The sequence below is a fragment of the Mirounga leonina genome, unplaced genomic scaffold (genome assembly GCF_011800145.1).
Source record: "Mirounga leonina isolate KUSES-001 unplaced genomic scaffold, KU_Mleo_1.0 Mir_153, whole genome shotgun sequence".
In the NCBI taxonomy this organism is placed as follows: Eukaryota; Metazoa; Chordata; class Mammalia; order Carnivora; family Phocidae; genus Mirounga; species Mirounga leonina.
This window is the reverse complement of record NW_023270387.1, coordinates 6,095,183-6,122,570: the sequence shown is the minus strand read 5'-3', so window position 1 is coordinate 6,122,570 and position 27,388 is coordinate 6,095,183. Positions and strand designations below refer to the sequence as shown.

At 38.3% G+C, this 27,388-nt stretch overlaps 1 protein-coding gene and 1 pseudogene across 2 annotated transcripts in view; one reads left to right on the top strand and one right to left on the bottom strand.

The window, feature by feature from the left end:
* Positions 1-27,388, bottom strand: part of DDX10 (DEAD-box helicase 10) — a 329,406-nt gene that overhangs the window by 74,260 nt on the left and 227,758 nt on the right. For both annotated transcript variants that reach the window (XM_035008875.1, XM_035008874.1), the window contains exon 17: positions 21,600-21,736. In XM_035008875.1, coding sequence (XP_034864766.1) covers positions 21,600-21,736 — 137 coding nt within the window. The remainder of the gene's footprint in view (positions 1-21,599; positions 21,737-27,388) is intronic.
* Positions 4,026-8,062, top strand: LOC118013465 (annotated as a pseudogene).

Below are 27,388 nucleotides of genomic sequence, written 5' to 3'. Positions count from 1 at the left end.
TGGTTACTTTTTAAAACCAGTTACTTAACAGTGACTCAACTACTATTATTAAATATGGCTCTACAAAAATTTTGGTATGGAGGAAAGAAAGGGATGTTGGGGTCAGACCTGACTGGAATGCTAGCAACTGCCCAAAACTTGGGAAAATAGCTTAACTTCATGAAGTGTCAATTCTCTAATTTCTAAAATGTGATTACTATCTACCTCATGGAAACTAGTGATAAACAAGTGATACATGCATAGCAAATACACTGTAAGAGTTAATTTACCTTCTCCAACTCCCCACAGTGGGAAGTATTTTTTCTTTTTAATGCTACTTGGTTATATATATATTATATATATCATGTAAGGTGAAAGCATTTTAATTTAAAATGCCTTGAGTTCCAAATAGTTTTAAGTCTACTGTTAAGGTACAAAACAGTTTTTCATTGGAAAAAAAAAAGGGGGGGGGTCTAAATGGTAGATGAAGTGAAGGCTAATCCCTGAAACCCATCAAACACGTAAGGCTACTGAACAACAGTGACCACCACAACCCAGGTTTTGGCTGCTCAGCTTATGTCCCAGTAATGTGGAACTGCCCAAAGAAAGAACCGCCAGGGAGCTGGGACAGTCAGGAAGGGATGTTGGGGAGGTCTGGGCCTTGGTGGGGTAAGAATCCAAGGCAGAGAAGTTATGTAAGGAGACAGACTTCTGGGTGCTCTGGTAGGTGAAGATTCTCAGCAACAGCAGTCTTTGCTGCTTTTATTAAAATTAAGTCTATCATTATTTGTCTTATATAAAACAGGAAACCTTAAGCTTTGAGAGGTTGGGAATACAGTTCCTCAAAGGGCAGCCCCATTCATAAGGAAGGGCTCTGTTAAGTTAGAATTTCACATTTGGGGAAATAGGATTTCACTCTCTATGTATTTCCAAAATCTTAAAAACAAACCATCTGATTGTCAGGCTCTACTGTGTTCTACAAGTTAAAAAAAAAAAAAAAAAAAAAAGCTTTCCTTATAAAAATTCTTACAGAATGGCTAAAATCTAAAAGCACCAACAACACCAAATGCTGGTGAGGGTGTGGAGCAACAGAAACACTTATTCATTACTGGTGGGCATGCGAAATGGTATATATACTTTGGAAGATGATCTGGCAGTTTCTTACAAAACTGAACACATTCTTACCATGTGATCTAACAATTGTACTCATTGGTATTTACCCAAAGAAGTTGAAAACTATGTCCATAAAAAAACCTGTACATGAATGTTTATAGCAGCTTTATTCATAATCGCCAAAACTTGGAAACAACCAAGATGTCTTTCAACAGATGAATGGATAACTAAACTGTAGCACATCCATACAATGAACTATTTTCATCAGGCCATGGAAAGACATGGAGGAAATTTGAATGCGGATCACTAAGTAGAAGAAGCCACCCACAAAGGCCACAATACTATATCATTCCACCTACACCACATTCTAGAAGCAAAACTATGGATATATGAAAAATACCAATGGTTGCCAGGGTTTGGGTGGCAGCAAGAAGAAAGGATGGGGAGGAAAAGGAAGAAGCAATGACCAGGTAGAGCACAGGGGATTTTCAGGGCACTGGAACTATTCTGTATGATACTATAAAGGTAGATACACATCATTATGTATTTGTGAGAACTCACAGAATGTACAAGATAAAGAATGAATCTCAAAAGTAAACTATAAACTTTGGGTGACAATGATGTGTGAATACAGGTTCCCTGACGGTAACAAACAGTAATAAAATGTTAAAAGAAAAGGCTGTGGCGCAGAGTTGGGGTACACAGGGAAACTCTACTTTTCACTAAATTTTACTATAAAAACTAAAATTGTTAAAAAAAAATAAAGTCTATTCATAAAAATATTTGCCTAGTTCAAGAGTTAATATACCACCACCATAACTTAAATTATTAGAGTTTTCTCTTCTTACCCCAAAGAAAAACATGCTGCTTTAACTCATAACCCGAAGTAACTTCCCAGTCTTCAGTAGGAATACTTAGATCATCACGCATTCTCTCTCCTGTTCTCATAACACCTCAGGCTGCCATACATCCTTTCCAATGAACTGCCACTTTGTGGACTAGGACAGCAGCTGTTTCTTACCCTCATCACCTTCCACAAAACCACCTAGCATCAGAGTCAGGACAGACACACAGGTGAAGGACGATGGCATGAGGAAGACCCCAGGACTCTCCTCTGGCAGGAGTATGTATAAGTGTATAGCCACGACTATGCTATTAGAATAAATACTCAAATTCTGTTAACTGTCAGAATGTTAGGATGATTACTCCTTCATTACTTAAAGAGAAGGCGTTCAGTAATTCTTCAGGTTTTCCCCTCACAAGAGTTTTCCTAACCACCTCATATAAAGTCAACTCACCCAGAGCCTCTCTCCTTATCCTACAGTGATCGCTTTCATGGCCCTTATTAAAGATCCTTTTCTTTTTTTTTGTTTACTTCTTTATGGTCTGTCTCCTCTGGGCGGGGGGGGGGGGGGGGGGGGGGGGGGGGGGGGGGGGTGGTATTTTGTGAGAGGCTGGGATCCAGTCTCTTCTTTACAGCTCTATGCCAGGCACACAGTTCAACCTTCAGTTTAGTGAATGCCTAAATAATGGGGATGCCAAAAGGGGAGAACAGACAGATAAGGGCATTTTCCCACACTCCAGTTTGGTAATACGGACTCTCTACCCAGATGTTGAGCAGAATACATTACATGATATTTTGACATTTTCTTCACTACATCATTCATCATTTCAATAAAGTCTGTAGGACATTTTTGCAGACTGTTTTGAATATAAGGCCTGCCACGTCATCATGAATGATTTTGATGAAGATGAAAATGGAAAGTAGATATCCCAGAGAATATTAAATTCTATTCTTGTAAATACATATACCCATTTAAAAATTCCTATCAGAGTTCTGCTCTTAGTGATTAAAAAGATTATCATACCTTAATGATCCTATTATATATCATACTCTTTCTTTTTACCTTTATTAGATTTTCACAAATCTTGCAAGGTAAAAATTATCTTCATTTGACTGGTGAAGAAAACTGAGGGTCACAGAGATTAAGTAACTTGTCCATGGTCCAAAACTTATAAAAAGGAAGGCAGATTCAAATTCAGGTCTGACTCCAAAAGCCAGTTTTCCCACAAGGCTAAGTAGCTTGCCTTTGTTCTAATACAGACTTAGTTTCACAAAATTCCTACTTCTCCCCGTGTTGCAAAGTTTATGATTATATGGCACACAGATCAATATTCCCCAAATTTATATGCAGTTGTGTATGTGGGTAAGGCATTCAGTCTCTTAATCCATAGAACTTCATGTAATTCTTATTTAACACCTGCTGGAGCAACTATTTTTGAGATACAGATGCCTCTAAGACCCTCCTACCAGGAGCAGACACTGTTTAAATTCCTACATATTAAAACAGAAAGGCAAGGGCACCTGGGTGGCTCAGCTGGCTGGGCTTCCGACTCTTGATTTTGGCTCAGGTAGTGATCTCATGGGTCATGAGATCAAGGCCCGTGTTGGACTCCCCTCTCAGCAGGGAGTCTGCTTGAGATTCTCTCTCTCCCTCTCCCCCTCCCCCCACTTGCACGCTCTCTCTCTCAAATACATAAATCTTTGAAAAAAACAGAAAGGCAAAAGGAGAGAGGCTAATTCACTGATATGATATTTTTCCATGTAAAGGAAACTACTAGGTCTTACACCACTTGATTTTTTAAAAATTCTGTCTGACCCTTAGGAAGCTTTAGCCAGACTTACACAAGGGGGAGGGACAGGACAAATGAAACATTACAAGAAAAAGAACATAATCATTAGTACCTGCCATGAATAGGAAGACCGCTCGTTGTTAAACAGTATACTTTAAATAAATGGTGTGTGAATTAACTCCAATAAAAAGAGATCAGAACGTCCTCTGTAACCTGGAAACCATACTCCCTGGGCTACAAGGATGCTGTAGTCAGAACCACTACTCCAAGCCTCAAGAATGTTCCAAGCGTAGTCTGTTATGATTGTGGCCAAGGCACCACAGAAGAAAAAGATGTGCTGGGGAATCCTGTCAACTTCTTCCCTGGTGTATGCAGTTTTGGCAGAAACACAATGTAGTGGAGTGAGCACCAAACTTCCAAGGACACTGGGGCAAGCAGTTCCAATTATTAAGTGATAAAATGGCAGCCAAAGTCCCTGGGGATTCTGTAAGCCTGACACTAGAAAAGAGACTGCAGCCAGAAAACATCATGATGGCTTGCTCGTCTTCGAGCTCTTAACCTCTGTAGCAGCTGCATTTATCCACGTGCAATTAGGGGTGTGCACATTCATGTGTGTTACATCATAAAACAGAGGATCAACATCAATGCACAAGCCCTTTTAGAAACCTAACAAAAGCCAGGACAGTGCAGACTGAAGAAAGCACACTCCCTTTGCTATAGTGTATGTGCAGCTTTTCAAATTCTTGCTCTTTTCTCTCTTTTTTGGAATGCAAAGGAAAGAAATCAGGTGAAACTGCTGACTAATAATATAGCTAGAAGAAAGCTGAGGACTGAGATGGGAAACAGTGAGTATTCACTTACACAGAAACTCTCGAGTTTCTTTTTATAACATGCTGCTGAATCATGTGTGGAAAGCTACTAAGAGTCAGCACCTGAGTGTCCAAGTTTGTGCCCCTTTTGTATAAAGCTCTCCTTCCACATTCATATCAAGAAATGTAGCCTGGATTTTTTCCTAAAGAATTTTAAACTAATAATAAGTAAGCTGGGACCATTAAAGAAAATTCTCAGAAATCTCTGTATCTATCCTTAAGGATAGGCACTCTGGTATTCAAATATGTTGTGCCAGAGACCTTCCCTCTTATCATAAATTTTAATTTACAAGGCCATGGCAACAGTCCTAATGAAGATTAATTACTGCAGTACATTCCATAAAATCTGTCCAGCTTCCTTCTGATGTGGAAGGCTCCCGCATATGAAATGGAACTGAAATGCATTGTGTCCTTAATGCTTCCTTTCTAGCTGCTCAAGACTAAAAACAGATTAAAAAAAAAAAAAATGCAGTCAAAGAAAAGACTGATTGGCTCAGCATTCATTATAAACATAAGTAAAAGAGCAAAAGATGCCCTCTTAGGTCAACGCTCTAATAAAGAGAAAAGGCTGGGGTTGGTGAGAGGAAACAGAATGCAGAGGACTGCAATCACATGAATGGTCCATATATATGTTTCCTTCTGAAAAACGCACATGTGTCATTTAGGATTGGCAAAAAGTTCTGGCCCCATCTCTGTTTTTCTGGTTCATAAATCCACTCGAGAATTCAATGAAAATAAATGGCCCCCCTTTCCAGATAAATGCATGGGGAGTGTCTATGCGGTATGCACGCCCACACCATCATTTTTGCATACAATTTCAGGATGGCCAAGATTCCTCTAAAGCTCATCTATAGATCCTAGATTAAGAATCCCTGCTCTGCAGTAATTTAGAAGGCAAACATAATTATTTCTCTTCTCTCAGATTAAAAAAAAATCAAGCACCCATACAAGCTGGATTTATAGTAGGTATTTTTCACACTGCTAATGTGTATGTAGAACATTTTGTGCTTCCCAGAAACACATCAGCTTTTCTCCTCAAAGTACTTTTCACTTATTTGTTTTCAATATCCAAGATCACCCCCTACTCAAATATGTCCCCAGTGTTCCAGATATCTGGAAAAGTTACGTTTTACGGTTTAGTCTTACTCATTAGCCTTTCAAATGATTTCAAGAGAGAGAAAATCCAATCTTCAGCAAAGCTGTCCCTTAAAGAATTACTTACAGAAGGGAGGGGCTCAATATGGTGGCATAGCAAGATCCCAATCTCACTTCTTCCCATCGTCACAACAAATTTACAGTTACATATGAAATAATCTCCTCTGAAAAAAGACCTGATAACCAGATGAACAGAGCCTCCACAACAAAGGATAAAAGAGTAGTGCTAACACAGGTAGGAGAAGAGACACAGCGTTGCCAAAACAATACAAAACAAACCAGCAACTAAGCCCAGGAGTGGTGATGCATAATTGGGAGGAATCTCACAGATACAGAACTTCTCCCAAAGAAGTCAGGGGTGTGTGCTCCACATCAGGCAGCCAACCCTTAGATGCTGCACAGGAGAGATGAGCCCCCAAAATGCCTATGAAAACCAATGGGGATCATATGTAGGAAAACTAGGGAACAGAGAACATGCTCATAAAGGGCCTGACAAGAGACTCCCTCACTCTGGGACCTGGTACAAAGACACCAGTTTGAATACTGCCAGACCATATGTGAAGGAGACCAACTTACTGATCTCGAAGAGTCTGCCAGAGAGGCAGGAACTTGGTTAGGACTCTGCAGGGACACAGACATTGGTAGAGGTCATTTGTGAAGTCTTAATTCTAATTTGCTGGTGCCAGTGCTGGAAGGCACCATTTTGGAACTCTTCCTTGAGCCTGTTGGCAATGGAGGGTGCCCACTGCTGAGTGCCCTGCCCACCTCCATACCACAGCCAGGCCAGGAAAGAACCCTGCCCACCCCAGTGCCACAGCGGCACAATACAGCTAAGGCTGCACAACATCCCCACACACTCCTGTGCCATAGCCATGGCCCCACCACAGCAGGCGGGCACATGGAACTCATACAGGGGAGTGCCCCCTGAGTTCCTGGTGCAAGTGGCCAGGGGGGATATTGTCTCTGAGCTCCATGAGACATCTCCTATACAAGGGCACACTTTTTTTTTTTTTAAGATTTTATTTATTTATTTGACAGAGAGAGCAAGAGAGCACAAGCAGGGGGAACAGCAGAGGGAGAAGCAGGCTCCCCGCCAAGCAGGGAGCTCGATGCGGGGCTCAATCCCAGGACCCTGGGATCATGACCCGAGCCGAAGGCAGATGCTTAACCATCTGAGCCACCCAGGCACCCCTACAAGGGCACTCTTTCTGGGATGGGAGAGGTAGCTATTTTACCTAATACGTAGAAACAAATACAGAGAGGCAAATGAGGAGATAGAGGAATAGAGGAATATGCTCCAAATCAGAGAACAAGAAAAAGCCTCACTAAAAGACCTTAATAAAACAGAGATAATTGATCCATCTGATAAAGAGTTCAAAGTAATATTCATCAATGAACTTGGGAGAAGAATGGATGAACACAGTGAGAACTTCAAAGGAGACAGAAAAATATAAGAAAATATCAAGCAGAAGTCAGAGAGCTGAAGAATAATACCTGAACTGAAATATAAGCTAGAGGGGTTCAACAGCACACTGGATAAAGCAGAACAGATCAGCAAGCTGAAATATCAAACAATCTAATTCACCTAGACAGTGCAGCAAAAAGAAAAAGAATTTTTTTAAGAGAAGATACCTTAAGGGACCTTTGTGACAACATCAAGTGGAATAACATTTGCATTAGAGGGTACCCAGAAGGAGAAAAGAGAGAAAGGGCCAGAAAACTTATTTGAAAACAGAATGGCTGAAAACCTCCCTAATTTGAGGAAGGCAACAAAATTTCGGATCAAGGAAGCCCAGAGGGTTCCAAAAGAGATGAACCCAAAGAGATCCACACCAAGCACTTCTCTTCAATGAAGTGGCCAAGTGGCTCAGGGGTGGTGGCCTTGTGGACTCAGAGATACAGATCTTTATGAAGACCCTGACAGGCAAGACCACCACCCTCGAGGATGAGCCCAGTGACATGACTGAGAATATCAAAGCCAAAATCAAAGACAAGGAGGGCATCCTGCCTAACCAGCAGCATCTGACTTTGGGGAGCAAATAGCTGGAGGATAACCACACTCTCTCAGACTATAATATCCAGAAAGAATACACCTTGTACTTGGTGCTTCACCTGCAGGGTGGCATCACTGAGCCCTTCCTCTGCCAGCTGGCCCAGAAATGTAACTGTGACAAGATGATCTGCTTCCAGTGTTATGCTCACCTACACCCCTGTGCTGTCAATTGCCACAAGCAGGGTGGCCACACCAACAACCTGCACCCCAAGAAGAAGGTAAAATAAGGCCCTTCCACTGGCTCTTCCTTTGCTCACATGGTAGCCTCCTGCCTGAGCCCCAAGGCCCTGGGGCCTCAATAAAGTTTCCCTTTCAATGACTGGGGGGTGGAGAGGGGTAGTTAAAGATAGAATCTCAAAAGCAGCAAAAGAAAACAACTTGTTAAGTACAAGGGAAAGCCTATAAGGCTTTCAGATTTTTCAGCAGAAACTTTGCTGGAGTAAGAAAGTGGCATGACATATTCAAAGTGCTGAAAGGAAACATTTTCCAACCAAAAAATTGTCTACTCAGCACAGTTATCATTCAGAATTGAAGGGGAGATCAAGAGTTTTCCAGATAAACACAACAGCAAAAAAAGAGTTCATCACCATTAAACTGGACCTACAAGAAATGTTAAAAGGACTTCTTTAATAAAGCTGAAAAGAAATGACACTAATTAATAACAAGAAAATATATGAAAGTAAAAATCTCACTGGAACAGGTAAATACATACAAAAGACAGTGGATCAATCATTTATAAAGCAAGTAGGAAAGTTAAAAGACAGTAGTGGTAAAAGTACCCAAACTATAATAATTAGTTAAGGGATGCATAAAAATATAAAAATGTGACATCAAAATACAAAATGTGTAGGGGGGATTAAAAATATAAATTTTTCTACTGTGTTCAAATTTAAGTTCCTATCAACTTAAAACCAACCATTATATACAAAGGATGCTATATGTGAACCTCATCGTAACCACAGAACACACGAAAAAAAATGAGAAAAAAATCTAAACATAATACTATAGAAAGCCATCAAACCACAGTGAAAGAGAGAAAAAAGAAAGGAATAGAGGAACTACAGAAAAGCCAGAAAATAAAAAGAAAGGAATCCATGCCCAATACTAAAGAAATTCATTATCAATCACAAGGAAGGAGGGCAAGAGAAGAAGGAACAAAGAAGAACTACAAAAACAACCTGAAAACAATAAACAAAATGGCAATACATGTATACCTATCGATAATTAATTACTTTAAATGTAAAAAGACTACATTTTCCAATCAAAAGACAGAGTGGTTGAATGGATTTAAAAAAAAAGACTAACTACAGAATTAGGGACACACACAGACTGAAAGTGAAGGGATGGAGAAAGACATTCCAGGCTAATAGAAATGAAAACTGGTGTAGCAAAACTCTTATCTGACAAAACAGACTTTAGAACAAATACTGTAATATAAGACAAAGAGCACCACATAATTATAAAGGGGTCAACCCAGCAAGAATATGTAATATTTATAAGTATATATGCATCCAACCTATGAGCACCAAAATATATAAAACAAATGCTGACAAGCCTAAAGGGAGAAACTGACAGCAATGTAATAATAATAGGGGACTGTATAACACCCCACTTATGTCAATGGACAGATCATCCAGAGAGGAAATCAATACAGAAACATCAGCCTTAAACAACACATGAAACCAGATGGGCTTAATAAATATAATGTAACATTCCATCCAAAAGCAACAGAATGCACATTCTTCTCAAGTACATATGGAACATTGTTCAGGAGAGCTCACATATTAAACCACAAAACAAGTCTCAATAAACTCAAAAATTTAAATCATCAAGCATCTTTTCCAATCACAATGGTATAAAGAAGAAAACTAGCAAAACCACAAAAACATAGCAGTTAAACAACATGCTACTAAACAACCAATAAGTCATTGAAAAAATCAAAGGAGAAATAAAAAATTATCTAAAGACAAATGTAAACAGAAATATGATATACCAAAATCTATGGGATGCGGCAAAAGTGTTTCTGCTGGTAAGTTCATAACTATACATGCCTCAAGACCTCAAGAAACAAGAAAAATCCCAAGTAAACAATCTAACTTCACACCCAAAGCAACAAAGAAAAGAACAACAAATAAAGCTTAAAGTTAGGAGAAGAAAGGAAATAATAAAGATCACACCAGAAATAAATGAAATAGAGACTAAATAACAGAAAAGATCAGTGAAACTAAGAGCTGGTTCTTTGAAAAGATCAACAAAATTGATGAACCTTTAGCCAGCTTCATCTAGAAAAAAGGAGAGAGGACTCAAAAAATAAAATCAGAAATAAAAGGTAACAACTGACACCACAGAAATACAAAGGACCCATAAGAAACTACTACAAACAATTATATGCCAACAAATTAGACAATCTGGAAGTAATGGATAAATTTCTAGAAACACACAATCTTCAAGGGATGAATCATGAAGATAGAGAAAATCTGAACTGACCAATTTCTAGTAAGGACAGTGAGTCCTTAATCAAAAACTTCCCAGAAATAAAAGCCCAGGACCAGATGGTTTCACTGGTGAATTCTACCAAACATTTAAAGAAGATTTAATGCCCATCATTCTCAAATTCTTCCAAAAAATTAAAGAGGAGAGGATGCTTCTAAACTCATTTTACAAGGCCAGCATTACCCTGATACGAAAAACCAAAGACACCACCAAAAAAAAGAAAATTACAGGCCAATATCCTTGATGAACAAAGATGCAAAAATCCCCAACAAAATATTAGCAAACCAAGTTCGGCAATACATTAAAAGGATCACACAACACCATGGTCAAGTGAGATTTACCCAGGGATGGAAGATTGATTCAACATCCACAACTCTACCAATATCATACAGCACATGAAGAATAAAAATCTTGTGGGCACCTGGGTGGCTCAGTTGTTAAGCAACTGCCTTCGGCTCGGGTCATGGTCCTGGGGTCCTGGGATCAAGCCCCATATCAGGCTCTCTGCTCCGCGGGGAGCCTGCTTCTCCCTCTCCCACTCCCCCTTGCTTGTGTTCCCTCTCTCACTGTGTCTCTTTCTGTCAAATAAATAAATAAAATCTTAAAAAAAAAAAAGAATAAAAATCTTGTGATCATCTCAATAGATGTAAAAAAACATTTGACAAAATTCAGCATCCATCTATGATAGAAACTCTCAACAAAGGGAGTATAGGGGGAATGTACCTCAACACAATAAAGGGCATACTGACAAACCCACAGTTAACATCATTCTCAATGGTGAAAAAACAAAAGCTTTCCTTCTAAGATTAGGAACAAGACAATGCCCACTCTCGTCACTTTTATTCAATATAGCACTAGAAGTCCTAAGCACAGCAATTAGGCAAAAAATTAATTAATAAAAAAATATAAACAAACAAAAGTCAGAAGTAGAAAGAATCGAAAAGGAAAAAGTAAAACCATCACTATTTGCAAATGACATGTTACTACAGAAAACCCTGAAGTCTGCATCAAGACACTGTTAGGACTAATAAATACATTCAGTAAAGTTGTAGGATGCAAAATTAACATACAGAAATCTGTGGTGTTTCTATACACTAATGAACAACTGTTAGAGAAATTAAGAAAGCAATTTCATCTACAATTGCATCAAAAAGAATAAAATATCTAGGAAAAATTTTTAAACAAGAAGGTGAAAGACCTGTATACTAAAAACTGTAAGACACTGATGAAAGAATTTAAAGACTCAAATAGATGGAAAGATATTCCATGCTCATGGATGGAAGAATTAGTATTGTTAAAATGTCCATATAATCAAAGGAATCTATAGATTCAATACAATCCCTATCAAAAAAAAAATTCTGATGACATTTTTCACAGAACTACAACAAATAATCCTAAAATTTGCATGGAACCACAAAAGATCCTGAGTAGTCAAAGCAATCTTGAGAAAGAACAAAGCTGGAGGTATCATGTTTCCTAATTTCAACTATACTAAAAGCTATAGTAATCAAAACAGTATGGTATGGGCACAAAAAAACAGACACACAGGTCAATGGAACAGAACTAAGAGTCCATAAATAAATCCACATATACAGAGACAATTGGGATAAATGAGCCAAGAACATACAATGGAGAAAGGACAGTCTCTCCAACAAATACTGCTGAGAAAACTGGTCAGACAAGAACTAGACTGCTATCTTACACCATACACAAAAATTAACTCAAAATGGATTAAAGATGTGAATAGAAGACTTGAAACCATAAAATTCCTAGAGAAAAACTTATGCAGTAAGCTCTTTGACATCAATCTCGATGGTGTGTTTGTAAATCTGATTCCAAAAGCAACAGAAACAAAAGCAAAAATAAACAAATGGGACTACATCAAACTGAAAAGCTTCTGTACAGCAAGGAAAATCATCATCAAAACAAAAAGGCAACCTACTGAATGGGAAAAGATATTTGCAAATCATATCCAATAAGGGGTTAATATCCAAACTAGATAAATAACATATGTAGCTCAACAAATAAAAAAAAAAAAATTAAAAATTAGGCAGAAGATGTGAATAGATCTTTTTTTCCAGAGCAGACATACAGATGGCCAGCAGACACATGAAATGATGCTCAACATCACTAATCATGCAATTCAAAACTACAATGAGATATCACCTCACACCTGTTAGGATGGCTCTTATCAAAAGGCCAAGAAATAGCAAGTGTTGGTGAGGATGTGGAGAAAAGAACCCTCGTGCACTGCTGGTGTGAGTGTGAACTGGTGCAGCCACTGTGGAAAACAGTACATAGATTCCTCAAAAATTAAGAACAGATCTACCACATGATCCAGCTTTTCCACTTCTGGGTGTTTATCCAAAGAAAATGAAAACACCAATTCAACAAGATATATGTACTCCTATAGGTTCACTGTAGCATTATTTACAATAACTAAGATACAGAAAAAACCTAAATGTCCATCAATAGATAAATGGATAAAGATGTGACATAAATAAACAATGGATTACTATTCAGCCATAAATAAGAACAAAATCTTGCTATTTGTGACAACATCGATGGACCCTGATGGCATTATGCTAAGTGAAATAAATCAGACAGAGAAAGACAAGTACTGTATGATTTCACTCATATGTGGAATCTGAAAACAACAACAACAAATGAACAAACAAAAGAATACCACAACAAACTCATCGATACCGAGAACAAACTGATGGTTACCAGAAGCGAAGGGAGTTGGCGGGGTAGGTGAAATGGGTAAAGAGGGTCAAATCGTATGTTGATAGGTGGTAATTAGACTTTTGGTGGTAATTATTTTATATCCCATATAAATGTCGAATAACAATGTTGTATACCTCGAAGTAATATAATGTTATATACTAATTTTACTTATAATGGCAAAAACAAAAGTAAACAAAACCAAACAACAAAAATGAAAAAACCTAAGCAAGGTACAACCTAGAACTCTAAAAGGAGAGTGGATAAGGAAATTATGGTATATAAATAATGGAATGCCATATAATCATTAGTTATGATTCCATTCTACATGAGGCCATGTGAAATGAAGGAAAGGATCATCCTAAGAAAGTGTTGTTCTCAACAGTCTTTTCAGTGAAAACAAAGTTGCCATGCACCAGACTATGGGTAGCAGCCAAGAGAACCCGACTCGTCAGTTCATTACCCTTGCTATATGGTTCGTCAGAAATGACCCTAACACTTCTGAAACATGACAAACTCCTAACTGTCACTGAGTCCCAGTTATTCAGTGGGTGGCTAAATGACAGAGAAACAGAAAGCACAGAGCAAAAACCGGGACCACAAATAAGGTCAAACTGGGAACCTCCTAAACCCCAAATTGCCCAAAGAGTCTTTCCCATCCTAACCCTCACCCCAGAAAATAACACTTTCCTTCCTCAATGGGTAGCATCCTTTCCCCTATGAATCGCAAGATAAATAATACTGCTTTTCCCCACACCCAACCCAACAACCTGCCTTTTAAGTTTCTCCATTCATGCTATTAACCACACAGGATATTCTTTTTTGTTTTGTTGTGTTGTGTTTTGTTTTGTTTTGAGGACAATGACAAAGTGGAGAAAGATAAAATGAACACAATTTAAAGAAAGTCAAGTAAAATTAACTCCTTGTCAACCACAATTCACATGAAGTTCTGATCAAAGCCCTATGAAATGTGATAATTCATGGAACTTTGTATTTCACAAATAAGAAGAGAAGATGGAGATTTTCCCTTGAAAGCTGCTAGGCAGATTAGAATCAGGGATAAATCTCCTGAAGTTAAAAAGAGTGAAAGGAAAGAATGACAGGCACACAATAAAGTCAATATATCATTAAGCTGAGCTGACTTCTTTCCTCATCTGCCACCCACAACTAGATCCACCAGTGAACAGGGATTCAAGTAAATGGAACTGTAGTCAATAGTATTTTTCTTTTCATAATTACCTAGACTCTGAGAAGAAAAAAAAAAGTCCCCTTAAAAAAGAATCACCCCCTAGATTCAGAACCAAAAATTCCAGTAAAATTCATATAAAATATATAATGTGCCATAACTGGTCCCAACTAAAAACAGTTAAAAAGAAATGAAAATGCTTCCTGGCCATTTTCCTTCCCCAGAAATTTGTCTCTGAGTCATACACATTTCTGTTGCAGGTGGAAAGCCTTCCACACTTTACAAAGCTGACTGTTAAGTCTTGGAAGAGAAGTTGGGAAGCAAGATTTAGTGAAGAAATGTCACAGAACAACATGAGGAGACACCACACAGATGAACGTGGGTCACCTCCTTTACGTAGGAGACAAATCTTCTTTTTTTTTTATTCTTATGTTAATCCCCATACATTACATCATTAGTTTTAGATGAAGTGTTCCATGATTCATTGTTTGTGCATAACACCCAGTGCTCCATGCAGAACGTGCCCTCCTCAATACCCACCACCAGGCTAACCCATCCTCCCACCCCCCTCCCCTCTAGAACCCTCAGTTTGTTTTTCAGAGTCCATCGTCTCTCATGGTTCGTCTACCCCTCCGATTTCCCCCGCTTCATTCTTCCCCTCCCGCTACCTTCTTCTTCTTTTTTTTTTTTCTTAACATATATCGCATTATTTGTTTCAGAGGTACAGATCTGAGATTCAACAGTCTTGCACAATTCACAGCGCTTACCAGAGCACATACCCTCCCCAGTGTCTATCACCCAGCCACCCCATCCCTCCCACCCCACCCCCCACTCCAGCAACCCTCAGTTTGTTCGTAGGAGACAAATCTTAAAGATAAAGCAAGTTCACTCAAAACCAGAAAGCTAACATGGAACACAGTTGAAAAATAAAACAAAAACCCCAAACAAATGAAAAAGCAGGTAAACAAAAATCCTTCGTCAATCTTTTGACACAGAGCTGTGTCGCAGAAGCCGAAAAGAACAGCTCCTGATAGTAGATGTAAAAAGTTTACTCTGCAGGAAAAGGCATCAATCCATATTGAAGTTATCATGTCTAAATTATGCCAATAGTCTCAGTACAAATTATAGATGTAATGGGTCTTATGCCACCTAGAATAATGGACCACCAATGTAAGGATTTTTTATAAAATAACCTGTCAGGGCCAGAGACTGGTCTGTGAAAAAAACAGTAACATATTATCAGGCAGTAAAAGTCTAACCACAACCTTCTTCTCTTTCCTTTTTTTGTTTGAAAAAGGTTAGGATTATAAATATTAAAAACTTAATTTGACTGAATAATGAATATCTTGAACACCCAGCTGCTTCTTTTTCATCGTATTCAATACTTTGCAAATTTTCATCATTAGCAATTCACATGAAGATGGCCATAAACCAAACATGATAAATGCTACTAGATATACAAAAATTAACCTTATATTACATGCTCAAGACCAAATCTCTCAGCTTGTGAGGCACAGCTAAAAGGAACAATTCTAGTGAAAGAAGAGTTTAATTGGAATATGGTTAAAGATACTCTTGTTTCACTTCAAAGGCCACACTGTTGAGAAGGGCAACCTCTCTTCTCCCTGTTGAGGCAAGACTTAAAACTTCACTCAGGTTAAGCTTAGACGTCACTCCCTTCACGAAGCTTTTCCAGAGTCACCAAGCCCAGGTTAGTTTCCTCCCTTGCTCTCTGTGCTCATTCCCTACCTGCCCTGCTCACCCCAGCCTCCCCCCATCCCCTCCCCCACCAGATCACCGCATGTATCCATTCTATTCTTTTGTAACTGCATGCTTAGCTGTCTGCAACCTCTGCTAAACTAAAAACTGTGACAGCAGGAAAGGTATTTTTCTTTTTCTTTTTTTTTTTTTTTAAAGATTTTATTTATTTGCGAGAGAGAGAATGAGAGACAGAGAGCATGAGAGGGAGGAGGGTCAGAGGGAGAAGCAGACTCCCCGCCGAGCAGGGAGCCCGATGCAGGACTCGATCCCGGGACCCCAGGATCACGACCTGAGCCGAAGGCAGTCGCTCAACCAACTGAGCCACCCAGGCGCCCAGGAAAGGTATTTTTCTTTATGTTTCATCCTCTGTACCTGTACTCACTATCACCTGGCATATGATTACTAAAAAATTCTTAGTTGAAAGAATGCACAGAAGAAATATTACAAGCTGGAGACTAACAGGTAAGTGGATATTTCTAACTCTTAAAAAAGCAGAACATGATTTAAATAATACAGAAGGTTCTTACTCCAGTTCTTGACACCACATCTTGAAAACAGCCAAATATTTTTATTGTGAAAGCAATATAAATACATTAAATAGCCTGTTGGGGAGATCAGGAAATAATGAATCACTTAGTAGCACAAAGACCATTCTAATATTTGAGGTCTTTCTTCCTCTGAAGGTATGAAAGTCTGTATCAAAACTCCTAGCAAGAACACGATTCTGTGCCGTTCCTAGCAGACCAATGAATCCCAGATGTCACCAAGTCCACTGCAGCAAAGAGCTAGGTTCCTACCAAACTGCTCTATTTTAGTAACAACAACAATGACAAATGCTAACACATTTTGTAGTAATTCCACCTATGCTAATTCCACAGTTAGGAGGAACCAGAAGGGAAAGCTACCGAGTAAAACACAGCCTGCGCCGATGTGTACGGAGGATGGAAGATGAGGAAAGGAACCACACCGTGTCAAAGCAAGCTCTCCCTTCTCCATTTTCAAAAACAGCACATGAAAGCTTGGAGCCCTGATGGAGCTCGGGCATCTGCTGCTGACTAGCCAGCTGACATCCTTCTGTACTATGGGGGACACTACTTTTCCTCCTATTTCACTGCTCTCTTTCTAGGGATATATGAGCTATTAATGACAGCATTCTTTTTTTTTTTTTTTAAAGATTTTATTTATTTATTTGACAGAGAGAGGCACAGCGAGAGAGGGAACATAAGCAGGGGGAGTGGGAGAGGGAGAAGCAGGCTTCCCGCGGAGCAGGGAGCCTGATGCGGGGCTCGATCCCAGGACCCTGGGATCATGACCTGAGCCGAAGGCAGACGCTTAACGACTGAGCCACCCAGGCACCCCTTAATGACAGCATTCTTAAAGCTCCTTCAAAGGAACTCAAGGTCACATTATTTTCATTGTCGCTGAGAACTCTTTTAAGCAAGAGAACTCTTTCTGTCATGCTAACTTAAAGGAGCTGAATCTCGCACACCAGAATCCCTGGAATCAGTGTTAGAGATGACAGTTCTGAGAATTCTACAGAGGGTTCAGGATGGGTTAAATTCTACTGCACTGTGCTGAGGGAGACAGAGGTACGCTCTTTAAAACCCCATCACGCCTCCCTGAGGAAGAATTATAGACCCCAGATTCAGTCATTCTCCACTACATCTGGCTCTCCTTTGCCTACTTCCTACTGACTCTGTGTCTCTCCACGTAGAGAGACAAAAGTGTTACTCATGCTGAATATTTAGGGGTATCACTGAGGTAAAGGACAAAGAAATACCCAGAGGAAACTTTCAAAGGAAGTGGCTCATGCTACTTACTTTGGGACTGAGCCATTTTCTAATTGGTGTTATCTGGTCCCATAAAAGTAAACTCATATCGGAAAAATGTGAAGTTAATAAGCAGAGAATAACCCACTGGGAGAGCAAAAATGACCAAGAGGCTGACAAACTCACCGTTGCTGCAATTACTGAGCTGAGGTTAGAAAGAGTGCAGCAAATAAAACCTGCGAGCCTGCCAGGAGAGCCCTCTAAAGCTGATATCACAAAATCCTAGCCCCTCTTCTTGTTTATGGGCAGCAAAGAAAGAAAGATGCAGCCAAACTGGAACCATACAGAAGAACTGTACTGGTGCTGGTATTATAAACAGCAGTAGCAAAAGCAATTACCAGTCAAAATTCTAGTGTATAGGGATTTACTTGTGAACACTTTTACTTATCTAAAAGCAATTTTGGTTCTAGTTCACACTTATCTTTATTCATTTTCACTAACAGAGAAGGGGAAAGGGAGAAAAATGGAGGTAGAGTATATACAGGAATTTCACATGAAGGCTATACCTTGTAACTACCCGACACCCTGCCTTAGCTCGGGAATGGCAAATAGGTTTTATCTTGGGTAGGAATCCCAACTGACTGATACAGGCTGTATTGAGAAGGACTGCTTGGGCTAAATGGAAAGGAATATAGACAAAGTCTATACTGGATGAGGGACAGGGAAATCAACCACCAGTAATATGGGCCTGCCATCCTGAGTCTAGTCCAGTGGGAGATTCTGGCAATGTCTGAAGATATTTCTGGTTGTCCCAACTGGGGAAGCGTTAGTGGTAGAGGCAAGGGATGCTGCTCAAGAGTCTACGATTACTCCCAACCCACCAAAACAAAGATTATCTGTACAGGAGTTCAGTAATTTGAAGTTGGTAAACCACGATCTAGTCAAATCTATCCTATAGTTAGTTCATCAATCAAGCCTTTACCCAAATGACATTAAATTGGTCTTCAGACAGTGTTCCTGAGCTACCCTTCCTAATGCTAGGGTAATTCTATATAACTTCATTGGAGTGTTAGAACTATGGAGTCAATTTGATTTACACACATTACCCTGATCTGTCCCTAACTTAGTATTGTGATCACAAATTATTTTATCCCCTGAAGCCTTGGTTTCTTCATCTATAAGAAGAGAGGGTTAGACTAGATAATCACTGTCATCACAAACAAAAACAAAACTACTAGGAAGTCCTTACATGTGCCAAAGGGAATAAGCCCTTATTGATATTTTCTTCAACAAAAGATGATTTTTCTTCAGTTTAAGATAAGTTTACCAATTCCTTTCAATTTCTGTTAATGCAGATTTACTAGGTGTGCCTGAAATTAAAACCATTTTAATTTTCATGTAATGCTTCATTATTTTCCATCTGAACCTTTAAGTTAAGATGCCTTGGCATCTCAAGGTATTCTGGCCTTCTTGTCCTTCACCATTATACTATCTGAACTTGGCTTCTCCAGTTCTCCAACCATCTATTCTACGCTCTCTTGTATCATCTAAACTATTAGGACCAATTATATAGTTGCTGATAATTATACTTCTCTTTTTTTACTCTATATATCTCTTTCATCAGTCAATCAATCAATCCAAATATTTCAGGGCCTTCTCTGTGCCTATGACATTAACAGTGGACAAAGGAGTAGAGTCAGGAGCCAGATCTGTTGACACAAAAGAAAGGTTCTGGCTTGGATGCAGTTACAGGCTTTAGTTAAGAGGATGAAGCACATGAAGCTATTAGAGAACAAGTCATATTAACGAGGTGGTAGCAGGGAAATGTCACTATGAGGGTAAAAAATGCCAGAAGAATGAAATGAAGCGTCTGCTGCGCACAGATTAAGGATAACCCAGAAGCTATCATAAGAACTGTTAGGGAAAAAAATCGTTACGAATCAGATGCAGAAGGAATGCTGACATGTGGCCAATGACTTCAAAGGTAGGTTCTATGTTTTAAAGGTGTATTAAATAGATATGCAAAATATGGCTGAATAACAAACAGTGAGAACCAATGAATGTTCTCTCCAGAGACTAAAATTATACAGAAACATTTGGAAGTGCTAAAAAAGAGGTAATAGGCCCCAAATGGAGTCACTTGTGCCAAGCCCCACATCAAGACTTAATACCTAACCTAGTTGTGGCTTCAGCCTCTCCCAGGAATGTGACCTAAAACCAGTCAATCTGGAATCACCTGGTCAGCACCAGTGAGGTCATCTGCCCAACAGACCCCTTCCATCCCCACAGGAAGGTGACCTTGTCTAAAACAAGCCTCTCTTTGATAAAAACAAAAAAATTCCTTCTCCTGCTCCCCTCTACCTATAAAAGCCTTTCATTTTGTAGAGCTCTTCAGAGCACCTTTGTATATGCTAGATGGGATGCTGCCTGTTTTCATGAATTGTTGAATAAATTCATTAAAATCTTTAAATTTTACTCAATTGAATTTTGTCTTTTAAAAGAAGTTAATGATATAAAGTCATATGTGTTGAGTTAGATCACATCTATCAAAATGGAGATCCCATAAACCAACTCTGAAAAAGGGACATTTATTTTAGAGCTCATGGGGAAGCATCCACTCAACCGCTTAATGAACTGCTAGTTCATCAAGGTCTCAACATGTGCACCAAGGAACTTTCTGAAGCAAAGTGTGCATATTTCCCCTTAAAGATCAATTTCTCAAGATTAGGAATATGCCCTGAATCTAAATTATTTAACCCTTATGCCAAACATATTTATATATTTTTCTAAGTCATAATCAAATTATTTTCACCTGTGGTACCTCTTGTGGTAGTAAAGCTAGTGTGTTTACCACATTGTCTGCTATTATGTCCACTAGAAATACTAGAAAACCATTATGTCCACTACCTAGCTGTCCAATAGCAAATTCTCAAGTTTCTGACATCACTTGGGAAGACTGCATTTTGGATGTCATTTCAGTATTATAAGATAATTCTGTGTTTAAATGAACACAAGATCAAAATGAAGAGTGACTCTGAAATGATCCTCCCTTTAGCATTTACTCCTTAGGGGATAATCTTTTTGATTAGTATGAGATTTTTTCATAATGTTCTTACTTAAAACCAGATTATAGCTCTTTGTGGCCTATCTCTCTAACTCCCAAATCCCTGAGCTAGTAGTTAGGGGTTCCAACAAGCTCCCTCTTTCCTTCAATCATATTAACTTCAGCTGTCATTAGTACCTCCCTTCTGCCTGAAGAGGCTCATTGGTTTAGAATGTCCTTGAAGTTCTGTGCCCTCAACTTTTAAATCAATACAATCTCAATGTAATCTAAGACACAGTACTCTGAAAACAAATGCTAAGCAAATCATACTATTATTCAATTCATTGCATTTCATCTGTTTTTGGCACGGACGCAAATAAGTTCACAAGTAAACAGATTTTAAATTGAGAGAATTTGTCAAGGGCTGTTTAAGTTTTCCATTATTTTATGTATTTGTTACTTAATTTTACATAAAAAATGTGAAAGTATAACTGCCCTTTTTTAAAATTCAGAGAGACTTTTTAACAACACTCTCAACAGAGTCCTTTGACAGTGAATCAAAATAAACTTCTGCCTCTGTTTGCACTAATTATACCCTACTGCATCAAATACTTAAGCATAAAGGATTCAGAAGGAGAAAGACAAGAAGAGAGAAAGAAAAAACAATTCTTATTATAACTGTTAAAACTAACAGTGATAACAGAAACAATAAGAGAGCCCCCAAAATGATGAGAAGAGCACAAGACATTTGTCTCTATACATCCTCTGGATTCAGAGAAGAAGATCTATATATTTAATCCTACTAAAAGTAAAAACATACCTAATTTTATTTTCCAGGTCTTCACTGTCTGATTCTTCAGAGCTTCTGTACTTATCTGGATCTGGAAGTGTGCTTGGATCAAATCCATCATCATCATCATCACTCCAATCCAGAAAGGCTTCGTCTTCATCTCTGACCTAAGAAAACACAAGGGGAGTTGTGATTTAAGAAAACAGCTGATGAGTAATCAAGTCTTATTTCAAGACACAAACACTTGTCTAACTGATATCCTCAAACTGGAAGCCTTCTATTCTGGTGAAAGCCACTATGTGACTTTCAGAACCATTATCATTTGCAAAGAGAAAGGAAACCCATGTCATTTCAAAAATAAAATGAAAATATGGTTCAGGAAGTAAATCACCATTAAGTCCCTTAAACAAAACATGGGAAAAATGGTCAGTTTTATTACTTCCACATAACTGTCAAAGAAATAAAGTATAAAATAAAGTTGATTTTGTGCTCCTGTCCATACACATGCGAATTTCAAAACTCCCAAAAATATTATATGAAAATATAAAAGGCCAGAAGAGGTACAGAAACTCTCTTTTTGTCTGATGACTTTATGATCACAGTAATCTAAGTGTTTAAATTAATAATCAGATCAATACAAGCTCATTAACAGTAAGGAGGGTTCTAAATTCAAGTTTAAGTATGAGATCATTAAAACAATGGAAAAGGAGAGGAATACCAAAAGACAGGAGAAGCAGTAACACATGGAAGAAGTTGGGAATAATTCCGTTTTATGCCAAGTATGTACGTAGGTGGTTTTTTTTTTTTTTTTTTTGCTTTTATTTTATAGTGGTTTATTTTTGTCAAAGAACAAAGCACTGTAATGTTAAAATACACTTACTACACATTTATGTAATGACCATCCCTTATAAAAAATTTATTTCTGGCACATTGTGCTTCTTATCTACTAGGTTACAAAACCAAACAAGCATCATCACATGCATTTAGCAGATTATAAGTAGGACTTAAAAAAAAAATTCTGGATGAGTTTCTCTCAGTTACCATCTTTATAATTCTTCTTCACACCATATGAGACAAACGTCAATGATTCTGTTTTCAAATGTTTAATGTTCTTTCCCAGGAAGTGCATAACAACTCAGAATAGCATAGCAAGTGACTGTGCAAAGCCATGGTAAAGGCCCTCTAACACCTTCTGAACATCTCTCCCTTGATAACCTCTCAACATAACAAAAGGAGGAAGAAGAAAAGAAAAGAAGGATTAGTCATCAATGCAAAAGGCCCCTATTGCTTTCCTGGTAAAGCTCCCAGCTGAAAATAACAGGTCTGAAAAAAATGTATCAAAGGTGGGAGTGGGGGGATTGCCATCAAAGGCAGTAAGCAGCACCCTGCACAGCCTATGAGATGGTCTACTTGAAAATAATGAAGGGTATCAACAAAAACTGAAGGTCCTCATATACTCCAAAACACTAATCTCCTGGGCTACAAGGTATTTCCAATTTTCCAGTCTGATGCTCTCAAAGGAATTTGAAGACAGAGCAGATTCAAAACAATTTTCAAGTTTTTTGGTCTCTCTTTACACTTAAAATGTATGAAAGACTCCAAAGATTTGCGAATGTGGATTATATTTACTGATATTTACTGTATTAGAAATTAAAACTAAGATTTTTTAAAAATTAATTTTAAAGTAACAAAATTCACTAAGTATTAACATAAATGTCATATTTTATGAAAAACAGCTATAATTTCCCAAAATACCATTGTTTTATATTTTTGAAGTTTCTTTAATAACTAGTATTTTTTTTTCTTTTCTTTCATTTATTTATTTTTTTTTTTTTTAAGAGAGCGTGCACATGTGAGCCAGGGGAGAGAGGCAGGGAGAGGGAGAGAGAGGGAATCTCAAGCAGGCTGCACACCCAGTGGGGAAGCCTGACACCAGGCCTTGATCTCATGACGCTGAGAACATGACCTGAACGAAAACCAAGAGTCGGATGCTTAACCGACTGAGCCACCCAGGTGCCCCTACAGTAACTAGTTTAAAAGAAGACAGCTAAGTGCCCAAATGTTCCTCTGCATTCACAATGTGTTGTTCTGGGTGAAGTATATGAAGAAAATCTAGTCGCTCTGAGGTAAGATGGTTGGGAAAGGGAGGAGTAGCCTTTTCAGGGAATGGCACTTTTCTTTGATAACACAACAAATCCTGATGAGTAGTTTCAGAACAAGTAGTTGCAATGTAGAATCTGAAGCCATTTTGTACTGTTACATTAAAACCCATCGGTCTACTTTTCACTTTGAATGTATCTTTTACCAGTGAGTGATTTTGTAACATCATGTATCAGCTATGTGGAAAACACTGGTTCACTGAATTATGCAGATCTTCCTTATGTGAATCTTCAAGTGTTGATACATTTCATTTTACAATATATTTTTTTTAAGATTTTTTTATTTGACAGAGAGAGAGACAGTGAGAGAGGGAACACACCAGGAGGAGTGGGAGAGGGAGAAGCAGGCTTCCCGCCGAGCAGGGAGCCCCATGCGGGGCTCGATCCCAGGACCCCAGGACCATGACCTGAGCCGAAGGCAGACGCTAAATGACTGAGCCACCCAGGCGCCCCTCATTTTACAGTATTTTTTTAAAATCACATTTGTTAATATCACCTTCAATATCATAAGAGGTGTCTTTCAAAGTATGGGGAAGCTATTGGTGGATACAAGCTTTCCAAAATTCTAATTTTTTCTTAGAAACTCAAATTTTATGATTAACAACAAATATTTTTGGTTTTTCCCTTGAAATGTAAGCAACAAGTGTCATCTTCCTCTGGTGGTTTTCAAACATTTCTCTTTATCATAGAGGAGGTTTTTTTTTTGTTTGTTTTTAAATTTTATTTTATTATGTTATGTTACATCTGGGAATGGTTTTGTGTTCCTCTTTCTTGTGGCTCTGCCAGCTTCTTGGATCTATCATTTCATGTTTTTCACTACATTTGGGGCGTTTGGCCATTATTTCTTTAAACATTTGTATGCCTCGTTCTCATATATATTGGCCTACTTCACAGTTCTCTGAGGCTTTGTTCATTTATTTTTTTCAATCTTTCTTCTTCATGGTCTTTGGACAGGGTCATTTCTACTGGGTCTCCAGGTTTGCTATTCCTTTCTTCTGATATTTCCAAACTACTTTTGAGCCCATCTGGCAATTTTTTTTTTTTTTTAACTGTAATTTTGTGTTTCAGCTCTAGGACTACCCAGCTTGTTTTGTTTTTACTATAGTTTCCATAGCTCCGCTGAGATTATCTATTTATTCATTCATACTATATTTTCCTTTAATTCTCTGAACATACTTTCCTTTAATTCTTTGAACATATTTAAAATAGTTGCTTTGAAGTTTGCTAAATTCAAATCTGGCCTAATAGTTTCTGTGACTGCCTTTCTCTTCGGTATGGATCACATTTTACGGCCTAATTGCATCTCCAATAATTTTGTAGAAAAACAGACACTGCAGATACAGAAACTGAATTCTGTCACATTTTTCTGAGGACTACGGGATTTGTATTCTATTAAGCAGTTCTCTTGCTTGGATTCAAACCACAAACTCTATCATGGTGCTCAGGTGCTTATAGCTCTGTTTTGTCCCTGTGGCTTCCAAACGCTGCTTTTTTAGCCTGGCTTCCTACAGGTCTCCCCTGAGCCTATAACATGTGACACTCAGCCAAGGATTTAAGCAGAATTGAGCTCACCTTCTCTATAGTTTTCTCGCTTGTGGGAATTGCTCTAATTTCCACCTGCTATATTGGCTTTGAGATCTATGCTCTGACACTTCAAGCAGAATATTTCATTTAACTGCATTTTAACACCTAATACCATTTAATATGCTCCTTTCGCATTTATCATAAAGCAAGTAGCCTTCAAAAAAGTCCTACAATAGGAGAAATAAATTAGATAGTAAGACTTAGTATAAATACCTCACTCAATATTCCAGTGCACATATCTGACTATTTGAAGGAAAATACTAATTCAGACTGATGAAAATTTAAATGGATAACATATTATTTGGATTTCTGTTACTCTCTCTTCCAATTAACAACATTCAGGTTTTGTTATTTCCTAACTTAGAAGATGATCACCATATTGTTTGTACTGCATTACATACCTTAATGCATGACAATGACAAATGAATTTAAGTTGGCAATCACTCCTTTCAGAAACAATTTCAACCTACTAGAAGTGTAGGAATGACAAAAAAAGTCATTTTTATATTGATCTTTCTTGTCCTTTGGTTCATTCTTCATATGGTCGGAAATAAAACTATAAAATATAAACATACTGTGGCTCTTTGATAGCTTTAATTTATTAAAACAAAAACACTATCATTTACAATAAACACAAAGCATAAATAAAAGTTATGAGGACTATTGCCATAATGAAAACATTCTAGAGAAAAGTACTGTTTGTCTTTATCATAAGGTCTAGTTTAGAAGTATGTTCCTTCTAGCTATTTAAGGTAGCAAAAAAAAAAAAAAAAGACGTTCTAGCTGCTCATCTCTACTAACTGCTCGTCTCTATCCTTGTGATTTCATAAATCATTCAAAAGAATATTTATAAAAAAGGCACCATACTCATTTTTATCTCCTTTTGGGATTATCTTCATGAGAACGTAATTACTCTGATATACCTACCACTTCCCAACTCTGACACCTCAGTGCGTTAGGACACCATGGCTAGAAGCTCATGGCAAAAGGGAACTATTTAATATTTAAGCATTAAATGCAGGAAAGTAATTAAATTTCTACCTTAGAGATGCCGCACCTGACAGCAATGGGAAGGGTGGTTGAAGGGTTTAAGGTCTGAAGGTAGGATATCAGTTTAAAAACTACAATAATCCAGGTGGAAAGAGGGATTCAGTGAAGAAAGTGGCCATGGAAATGGAGGTGGGGACAGGTCTGAAAGATGTCAAGGAGGGAGAACCAACCAGATTCTGTGGACTACATGGGTACATAATATATTGCAGAGAATCAATATGCACAGAACCATAACTGCACATGTCAAATATGGTCCAAGAAAGCTGCTTGGTAAATACTGCAAAGATGCCTTACAAAAACGCCTTTCTTCAACAAGTCTTTATTAAGAAGCTATTATATGTGCCAGATATATAACTAGGTTCTGGGGATGCAGAGTAAATGAGACAAAGTCCCTACCCTAACAAGAAAATGAACTCTTCTAGGTTACTTACCCATGGAGAAGCATAGCATGAAAGCCAGGTTCCCAATCACGAGCTAACTGACTCCACTGGTCCTGCTAAATGCCTACCATCTTACAGAATGCAGTCTTCAACTCAGGGTTCCTCTAACATGCAGCTGACTGACCATGGATCCTGACGGTCAACATGCTTCTCTTCAGGTACTTCCAGGTTGGAAGCTGCAACCACTCCTGCCTCACTGACCAACCACCCTCCCACCTTCCCCCGCTCCCCAACCCCAGCTCAAAACGAAACAAGAACCCCTCCTGTCACACCTATACTCCACTCTTCTCTCTTGCAACCCCAAGAAATAAGGCCTCACACCCAAAGAGATCAGGGTCACCTCTATGAACTGGCTGTTCCTGAAATATAGTTTCGGAACCTCTGAGGAAAATATTTCACCTAAAATAAGAACGGCTTTTCCAAAAATAGTTACTTGGAAGACTCAATTTTAAGTAGGATACAAGAAAATATATGAAGAAGAAATGTAACCCAACTAGCTTTTATTTTGTTTTCGGTTTTGATGATGGCAAGAAACACAGATGCGAAGTGTCACCCTCCAGCAGTAAATTCACAAAGGGCTCTGACA